Source organism: Chenopodium album, chromosome 19 (genome assembly GCF_948465745.1).
Source record: "Chenopodium album chromosome 19, dcCheAlbu1.1, whole genome shotgun sequence".
Classification (NCBI taxonomy): domain Eukaryota; kingdom Viridiplantae; phylum Streptophyta; class Magnoliopsida; order Caryophyllales; family Amaranthaceae; genus Chenopodium; species Chenopodium album.
In genome coordinates, this window is record NC_137852.1 from 40,710,149 (window position 1) to 40,720,400 (window position 10,252).

The 10,252-nt window shown below is 31.9% G+C and overlaps 1 protein-coding gene and 1 pseudogene across 1 annotated transcript; both read right to left on the bottom strand.

Annotated features, from left to right (window-relative positions):
- Window positions 1-5,343: 5,343 nt before the first annotated feature.
- Window positions 5,344-6,152, bottom strand: LOC145594383 (secreted RxLR effector protein 161-like). Its single transcript, XM_081650697.1, has 3 exons — window positions 5,762-6,152; window positions 5,534-5,719; window positions 5,344-5,429 (listed from the first exon to the last, which is right to left on the bottom strand). The coding sequence occupies exons 1-3, from the start codon at window positions 6,150-6,152 to the stop codon at window positions 5,344-5,346; spliced, it is 663 nt and encodes a 220-aa protein (XP_081506823.1).
- Window positions 6,153-6,340: 188 nt separating this feature from the next.
- On the bottom strand, window positions 6,341-7,563 carry LOC145595598 (cytosolic sulfotransferase 5 pseudogene; annotated as a pseudogene).
- Between the last annotated feature and the right edge of the window lie 2,689 nt (window positions 7,564-10,252).

A 10,252-nucleotide genomic window follows, 5' to 3' on the forward strand; every position in this document is an offset into this window, starting at 1 on the left:
ATGTAATACGAATCTATTATTTTTAATAGATTCAACATTTTAATATTGTTATAAAATTACCTTATTAGAAATATATTAATCATTTGAAGGAATGAAATATGATGTATTAAAGATTTGTCATACAGAGTAGAAATAGAATAATAATTTTAAGGAATGTATTTACTATCAAAACATACATATAAAAGATTTGGAATAATATATTATGATATTTATATTATACTAAGATTCTCAAAGAAGATTTTATAAAAAAAGGAAGGAGCGTTTTTGGAGGGAAAAAACTACACCAGGAATTGATACGTGTCATTCCTGATGTCTGTTTTAGTATTATGTTATTGATGATTATTGATGATATGGCTCAACCTTTCGAACAATAAAATAAAAATGACAGCGATGAAATTATAAATAGAAATGGGATAAGAAAATTGTATAAAAATATAAAGAACAAACTCAGGATTTTGTAAACTTAAATACCCCTCCTTTTTCATTGTATAAAGAATAATGTGTGGTTTACAAGTCTTTATTATAATTATAGATGTCGTATAGTTATTCATTAATGAAATTATGTCTTCCTATCCAAAAAAAAAAAAATTCTATAAACAAGATTAGTCTCATCTTATCTAAAGACTTTTTTTTTCGTACATCACACCAGCTTTTTAATAATCTAATAAGAGTAATTATTTATATTTTACAATTGTAATAAAACTCCTTAAGATTCAAACAAATTTAACTCTTTATTTTATAAACGCATTTTAATAATCTTAAAATTCAACCAAATTTATTAGCCTTTCATTTTGCATATAGTCATTAGATTTCTTGACATATGTGACATTGTCCTCCTTTTTACATATTACTCTCTCCATCCCCAAATGTTTTTTCCCATTTCTAATATTTGGGTTGAACTTTGAAAACTTTGACCCTGAATCCCTTTGACCCGTGTTTTTTTAAGTGTTACAGTTTGACAGGTACATAATTTTAGGCAATTTAATTGACTTAAATAAAATAAGAGGTAAGTGGGGTAGTTAGAGTATTAAAAAATTGTAAAAGAAGTAGGGTTAACAATTTATCAAAAAGTAATGAATGTGAGAGGAAATTTATAATAAAAAAAATTAGTAGTGGGTTTTGGTGGGGACCATGAGTGAACAGAGAAATAATATTTTAATGTAACTTTTTGCCAAAAAAGGAAGTGTAACACTTATTAAAACACGGTTGGATTTAGTAAGTGTAATACTTATTAAAACATGGAGGGAGTAACATAATTTGTTACCCAATTTGAGTAACAATAGGGCATGTTGGTAATTTGCACTAGCATTAGTAAGGGTACTTTTGACTTTTCAGTAATCCATTCAATTTTCTCTCTTCTCACTCCTTTTCTACCTCAATCATCCAACCACCACCATCATCACAGCCACCATAGCCACTACCATTATCACTTCTCGCTGCTAAATATAATTGTACACCACCACCTATGGTGGTTGAAAGTGCTGCCACGAAGTATAAGCTTTACCTAAGAGGTTGATATGGCCCTAAATTTACACCTTTAATTTACAACTAGGGTATCTTTTTGTTCGCCACAAAGAGGCATTAGGGTCGTTGTGGTTAGATCGGCCAGAATGGACGCCGGAAATGATGGGGTCGGGGCTAGTGAGCGGCGTTGAGGTCGTTGTTGAGGAAGGAGGATAGGAAGAAGAAGACTGAGATGATGGTGATGGTGGTGGCAGCGAGATGATGGTGATTGTTAGATAGATCTGCCGGAAATTATGGTAGTTGGGGCTTTTGTTTATGAGTGACAGAATGAGAAATGAGGGAGGAGGAATAAGGGCAAGAAGAAGCAATATTTACATAAAATGTCATTTAAGTAACACAAATTGTTACTCAAATTGAGTAACCTGGGCAAGCTCTTAATCTATAAGAGATTATATATTCATGTGAGATTTTATTGGATTCGTCACGTTGTATATTTTATTAATATCAAGTTTTTATAACTCTTACTCGTATGGAAATGGAGATATAGACGTTTTAAAACACGTCTTGGGGACCGTGAAAAGTCAAATGGAAAAACATTTGCGGGGCATTTGGAATGTGGGAATGGGAGTTTGGGGATTAAAATGTGGGAATAGGATTGGGAATTGATTGTTGGGAATATATAAAAATATGACAATACTTTGTTTGAATAGTGGATGGGAATAGATGGAGAATAATAACAAAAATACAAAACTACCCTTACTAATCTTTCTTCTCCATTCTTTTCATTAATGGCAAAATTGTCATTTTCTACTATTCTCATTCCCACCCATTTATTACCTATCCTCCCTAGGTAATAAATTGGTGAGAATTCACCCCATATATTCTCAATCTCATTCCCTTCTTTATTCCCAATCCCATTTAACAAATAAGAGATTTTTTAAAATTTGGGATTAAAAATCTCATTCCCACCCTCAATTCCCATTTATCAAACACCCCCTTGGGGATGGAGGGAGTATATTTTATTCCTATTTTAAGGAATAAACTCAAATTATTGTTGTGATAAGGATACTTAAAGTTTTAAGAAAATTAAAAATTAAGAATGTTGAGATTAAAATTTGTATTAAGATCTAGATATATTTAGTGTTGTTTTCGAAAAAAATAAGAAGATATATTTAGTGTTTTAATTATAACACATGCATACTGGGAAGATATATTAGGAAAACTGGGAAAATTATATTTTACCACCCCAGAGTCAAAACACCTTATTTCGATTTAACCTTCCCTTAATAGATGCTTCCATACTTTTGACAAGAATATAAGAGTTTCTATACTCCGATAGCTTTTCCAAAACATTACAGTATTAAACATTTTTTTTACAAATAATAAGTGACTTAAGTGTTGTATGTCGTAGTCTTCAATTTGTGTATTTTATGTGGAAATATTGTCCCACATTGAAAGAATATGAAAAGTTGGTCTTGTTTATCAATTAGGGTGTGCTATGTGTATTATGAGTTGTGGGCCTTTTTGTGTGGGCTTTATCATGGGCTTGCTCGTAGATGATTAGTAGTATATTTATATAAATACTAGAATGTGCACGTGCTAATGCACGGGTTATAATTAATAATAAGATTTTTAAAAAATAAAATGTACATAAATACAGTCACATATTTAGTCATTATGCATTTGTGTATTGATAATGTATTTGTAGTGTCGCCAATTTTTTGGATAAAATAACTGCCATACTAATTTTTTATATAAGTATTAAGTAGGGAAGAGAAAATACAGAGAGATGAGGGAGAATTGTTACGTTGTTATTCATATTCCATCTAGTACAGGATATATATATATACATGTACATTACCTAGGGTTCCATTAACGGATAAGACGAAATACCCAACTCTAGAGTATTCTAGATAGTACATGAGATAATAGTCATCCACATTTAGATATTTCATAACACTCCCCCTTGGATGACTATATATTGAATAAAACAACAACTAGCATTTACTATAAAACCCGTGCAAAATAATACACTATAATGCGTGTAGACACCTAAAAATGTCTCCCCAAAACCAAACCCGATGATGAGCAACCTTTCAGCGCCACTATTGGTCGGGTTCAGTATTTAATCCCGAGAGTGCTTAAAAATCATATTTAATTAAATTCATATTTTTGAACAGTCCATGGATTAGTCTTGATGTTTGATAAAAGCATAGTTTTAATTTCAGCCCAAAACCTCTATCTTATTTTATTGTTTTACTTATTTTTGGCCCAAACCTTTTAATTATTTCTTTTTACTTATTTTCTTATTTTAGCCCAAATAATAATAAATCAGAAAATGGCCCGAAATTATCAATCGGCACTTAAAATGCTGAACGAAATTAGGGTTAAAAAATGAATTTAGACGGAAAAACGGACAAAAAAACCTCCCACGTCACGGTAACAGTTAACTGTGACACGGGAAAATTTCCCGTCTGACGGTGGGATTTCCCGTGTCACGGGACACCTGCTGTGACACGGGGGCATTACGTGTCCTTTCTGCGTAAACCCTAACGCGTTTTCTTCCCCTATTTGCTAAAAACATCCCGCGTCACACAAAAATTGCACCGTGTCACGGGAATCATTCCCGTCTGACGGTGGAACTTCCCGTGCCACGGTACAGTTTACCGTGTCACGGTATACTTTTTTAGGGTTTTTATCTTTTTAGGGTTCCGTGTGTTCCCTCAGCCCATTTTTTCTATAAATACCCCCTCATTTCTGATGTACGGGGCATCAATCAACTCTCTCATTCCTCTTCTATGCTCTAGCTTAAACACTAGCCTACCCTTCTCTCTCAAAATACCTTCCTTAAGCACTCCAAGGAGTCCGTACTTTACCCGAGGTTCTATCCTTAAACCACGGCGTGAAAGGTAGAACTGTTTGAGGGTTTGGCCCCAAATCAATTTCATTTTAATTTAATTTAATTATATTTTAATTATTGTTTAATTAATTTTCCTTGAAGTTACTAACAGTTTATTCATGATGTAGCAATTCAAGGAAACGCGGAAAGTGAGTAATTAATCACTTAATTACTCTTATTTTTATTTCTTATTGCTAGTATCATGATTAGGGTTATTATTATTTGATTTGACTAACGTTATTATTGTTATATTGCTTCCAATATTAATGTTTGTTCTATTATTATTTATTGATCACCATATTGCATGTTAAATGGAATATGTAATTGAAAATAACGCCTAATAAGATAATTTGGACGACCGGTTTAGGTTCCTTTAATCTTATTAAATCAAAGTGATCACGATATTTTAGAATTATGTGTTGCATTAATATTCAACCAATTTAGCATAATAATAGTTTGGAGCAAATTGAATCTTTGTTTGCATGCCTTTGAGATAACATGAATACTTTTCACAATAAGAATCGAGTAGAGGCCAATACGGGTGAATGTGACTCCATGACTCACTTCGTACCATCATCCCCGATCCTCCTTTCGTGGTTCCGGACCATATGGAGTTAGTAATATCATGGATTATGAATGGGGTGTAACCTTCACGGGTCAATCGTTGTTGCCTTTCGTTGTCCCTTTTCGTGGTTGTCTTTTATGATCCGTGAACGGTTTACAAGTTCCTTAAAAACTTGTTGGCGGCTCCCTACTTTCCTTGTCTCTAATCGTGTCCCTAATCGTATATGTCAATTCCCACTTCCTATGAGTGCCAAGCATATTCACAACATGCTTTTACGTAGACGCACTTCGAACGACGCCTACAATGCGCATAAGATGCTGCCTCGTTAAAAACCTTACCAGGAAACCCAGTGGGAAATAACCATGATTAAGGAAAAAAAGAGTGCAGCGCGTATTAACTCCCCCTCATGACTACATCACTTGAGATCTTTAAGACGACGCAATTCAATACCGTAAGCTAACTTTTTGAATGTGGCTGTTGGGAGCGCCTTAGTAAACAAATCTGCCAAGTTTCAATTGAGTGGATCTTAAGGACTTTTATATTGCCATTTTTCTGGAGATCATGAGTGTAGAAGAATTTTGGTAAAATGTGCTTCAATCTATCACCTTTGATATACCCTTCCATAAGCTGGGCGATGCATGCTGCATTATCCTCATATAAAATTGTTGGAACTTCTTTCTCGGAGTTTATGCCACAATCTATCTGAGTATGTTGAATTATAGACCTTAACCATACACATTCACGACTAGCCTCATGGATTGCCAAAATTTCTGCATGGTTAGAAGAAGTAGCTGCAATTGTTTATTTCATAGAACGCCAAGAAATAGAAGTACCTCCACACATAAACACATATCCAGTTTGTGATCTAGCATTATGAGGATCTAACATATACCCTGCATCTGCAAAACCAATCAAACCTTCTTTGGATAGATTAGAGAAAAACAAACCAATATCTTTCGTACCTTGAAGGTGACGAAGTACATGCTTAACCCCATTCCAATGCCTTTGGGTGAGGCAAGAGCTAAATATTGCCAACAAATTGACTGAAAATGATATGGCAGGTCGTGTATGACTAGCAAGATACATTAATGCCCCTATTGCACTTAAATATGGTACTTCAGGACCAAGAATTTCTTTGTCATTCTCCCGATGACGAAAGGAATCTTTTTCTACATCAAGTGCTCTAACAACCACAGGGCTACTCAATGAATATGATGTATTCATAGAAAATCTTGTAAGAACATTATATTATGTTCATGTGATTTATTATTGAAGTATGAGAGCTAAACAAATTAATTCAATTAAAATGGAAATAACAAACAATGTTTCGAATGAGCATTATATTATATTATATATATAAACCATTAAGAAAATAAAAATCAAAGAAAAAAAATCCTTATGTACATGTGATTTATTATTGAAGTATGAGAGCTAAACAAATTAATTCATAGTAATTAATAACCAATTGCTAGCACTATAAAGTATAAACAATCTAAAAAATGGAAACTTTACAATTTAATGAATAAATCCTTCATCCTGCTTACTAAGGGGATGATAGTGTGTAAAGGAAAAGCCAGAGTCCTTAAATTTTTCTTGGATGTTTTGATCAAAACTCTTAACTATTGAAGGGCTTAAATAATTAGTCCAATCTCCAACCTCCCCTTTTCTAAACAAAGCTTTGTTCTCAAAAAACCCATAAAAATTACCTCTCTTATTCACTTCCATTTCCTTCAAACTTTCAAGGCTACAAAGTTGGATTATTTCATCTATGATACCTTTGTTTTCTTCCTCTTTCGAAAACGGGTAACCCACAAACTCCGCCAACTTTTTCACATGGGCTTTCGGATCCTCCTTTAGCCCTTCATATTCCATGAACAACACCTTGTTTGGATTTTGTATGCTTTCCTTCCAATACCCAAGTACATGATCTTCATAAGGGCCATATGGGAATTTCCCCTCGGAAAACTTACTAAAATCCTTCTCTATCATATTTACCTTAAACTGGCGGTAAAAATAGAAAAAGCCTAAAATCACCTTTAGCTGACGGAAAAGATGCTTAAAACCCATATTTACCTTCAACTGACTGTAAAAATGCTTTAAACCCATATTTACCTTAAGCTGGCGATAAAAATGCCATGACGAAATAAAAGTATCTAAAGGATTCCGACAAACATAAATAATTTTGGAGTCCGATGTTTTCATTGATTTTGGTAGTGACAAATACGGTATATAGGTGGCAAAGAGTCGAGGTGAGGGTAACTTGGTAAGTTCGGGTTGGCTCCCTTGAATATTTTTGTACACTTTAGCCTCCAATTGAAGAACAAGTTCGTGGGCATTTTGAATTCGAAGAGGGTGTTCATCAATATTAGAAAATTTGTTCCGATTTACTATAGCATAAAGGAGAGATTTTAACCAAGTAGTACCCGTTTTGGGTAAGCTGGCTAAAATGATATCGGTATCATGGGCCTCGAAATGGGTTTGCAATGAGATTGTGGGCTCAAGAAGTGGGCACCAAAAGCCTTGGTAAAGGTTAATGGGAAAAATACCCATCCAATAATCATTTGGTAGGGAAAGTTGAAGTTGTTGAAACTCACTTACAATTTCTTGAATTGTTGGCATTTTGGTTGTAGTTGTAGACTCCATTGTGGTTAATAGATATGATGTTGAGAAAATCTTGTTGCTATTTATACATAATACGGAAGAAAAAATGACTTGTACGCCAATAATACATACATTAAACAAGACAATTTTGATTTGTATTAAAGAAAAATGACTTGTACGCCAATACATACATTGAAGTGATTAAACAAGACATCTTAATCTAAATGAGCTATCTACTTATTATTTCTGTACGACACATGGAATTGAATTAGTAAAAGTTGTTAACTTTCTTATTTTGATTATACATATTTACGTATGATTATATATTATCTAAATAATTAATGTAAAATTATAGTCAAAGTTTATAAAATTAGAACATAAAGGAATGTTACAGCATCATTGAAATCTAACTTTTTGACTTTTTTAAAAGGTGGTTAGATAAAAATTAATTTTTTTTAAAAAAAAAAAGATGATTAAAAAAAAATCACTAATTCTTATACGTTGTATATGGTTGGCCATTGATGACTCAGTCATTACATAAAATTATCAAAGCAACAACTTTACCTTTAATTAACAACTAACACAAGTTTAGGATATAGTTTTACTCACAAAACGTGGTATCACGAACAAGATAGGAAAAAGGCCGGCATAGATCATACGAATACGACACTAGATAGTGTTTTTTTTTTTCATTCATTTAATAATAATTGATACAGTCAAATTAAACGCATTTGTCAATGCATGATTTTGACCTATTAGCATTATTTGTAAGAGGTACTTACGGATGAATTTATGTGTTAACACACGTTATATTAAAGGTTAGAAATGCGTCTGTAAATGTAAAACAGAAGAAGTATAGTTTGTTCAAATCGCTCACCATCTTATTGGAAAGTCATTTTCAAAGTATGGTGTCCATTTCAATAGTTACTAGCTTAAGGCCCGTGCCATACACGATAATAAGTCTAATTTTTATAAGAATATCTAAAAAATAAAATTTGATAAAACATTTCCATCAAATATAATGTCATAATCTAGATTAATAGGCAAACAAAAATGAAAATTTCGACTACCTAAACCCGAATTTTTTTCAGGCGAGGGCTGGTTTTATCAGGTCTAGTGGCCAACTGGCCATATTAGTAAATACTTATTTATTAATGAATTTTTAATAAACATCAAAAGTTAATCAAACAATAGTCTAAATTTAATAATTGATATTTTACCTTTTCCAAGAATTAGACGTATGATATAATTGTAAAACACAACATTTATTTAATAGTTATATTATACTCTATAAGTCCTTAATTTGTAATAATATATACGTAGTAGTAAAATTTCAGAAAAAAATGATAGTTAATTTGAATATATAGTCATATTAAAATTAATATTGAAATAAAATATTAACTAGAGGAATTGGAAGAAGAAAAAAAATTAAGTGTTTATTTAAAGTAATTTATTTAACATTTATTACATGAATCAATTTATTATTACATTTATTTAGCAAAATTTTAAAATACTCCATTTGAAAATAAAGACAATATAAACGATTTGGAAATATATTATTATAGAATCAAAATCAAATATTAATAAAAAAAAATTATCATAAAGATAACATAAAATATTTGAAATGATATTGTTATATAATTAAATGTTTACCAAAAAAAAAAAGTGAAAAAAGGAATCGGAGTTTTGGAGGGAAAACAACACCGGGATGCGACACGTGTCAATCCTGATTTCTATTTTAGTATTAAGTTATTGATTGATTATGTGCCAGTGGCTGGTGCACCTAGTAGAAATAAGTGCACCACGACTATACTTTTGAACATTTAGTAAAAAAAATTGAAACTTTATAAAAAAAATAAAAAAAATAAAAAAATAATAAAAAAAAAAGAGAGAGAGAAAGAGAGAAGGTATTGGGTGCGGACTCTCGCATGCAATTTTCCGTACGGTAGGCTTGGCAGATATATTCCACTTGTTGGCTTATATGTTTCATTTGTTAGCTGATATGATTTTTTGTGTTGGCTAATATATTCTTTATGTTGGCTTATATATTTTTTATAATTTTTGATAGGTTTCTTTTGTTGGCTGATATCAGACATCATTTGGCTTATATGTTTTTTTAGTTGGCTGATATATTTATTTTGTTGGCTAATATGTACTTCCTCCGTTTTCTTTTACTTGCAACATTTCTCTAAAAAGGAAATGTCACAATATTTGCAACACACTATAAAAGCAAAGTTACTTTAAGGAAAAAAAAAAACTATACTATATCCCTTATTTAAAGCACATGGGCCCACTAAATTGCACTCCTAACAACCACTCATTCTATTTTAAAGTTTATAATATTATGTAAACCTCACATTATTTATTACCGCGCTAAAGAGTGTGTTGCATCTAAAAGAAAACGGAGGAAGTATATTTTTATTGTTGGGTTATATGTTTCATTTTGTTGGCTGACATATATGTTTATTTTGTTTGCCTACATGTTGCTTTTGTTTGCTGATTTCATCCTTTTGTTAGTTGATATGCATTTTTTGTTGGCTGATATGTTCCTTCTATTGACTGATAAGTACCGTTTGTTGGCTAATATACTCCTCTTTTTGGCTGATATACTCATCTTGTTGGCTGATACGTTTATATTAATGTAGGATATGTCTCTAATGTTGACTCATATCAAACATTAATTGGATGACATGTTCCGTTTATTGGATTATATGCATTATTTA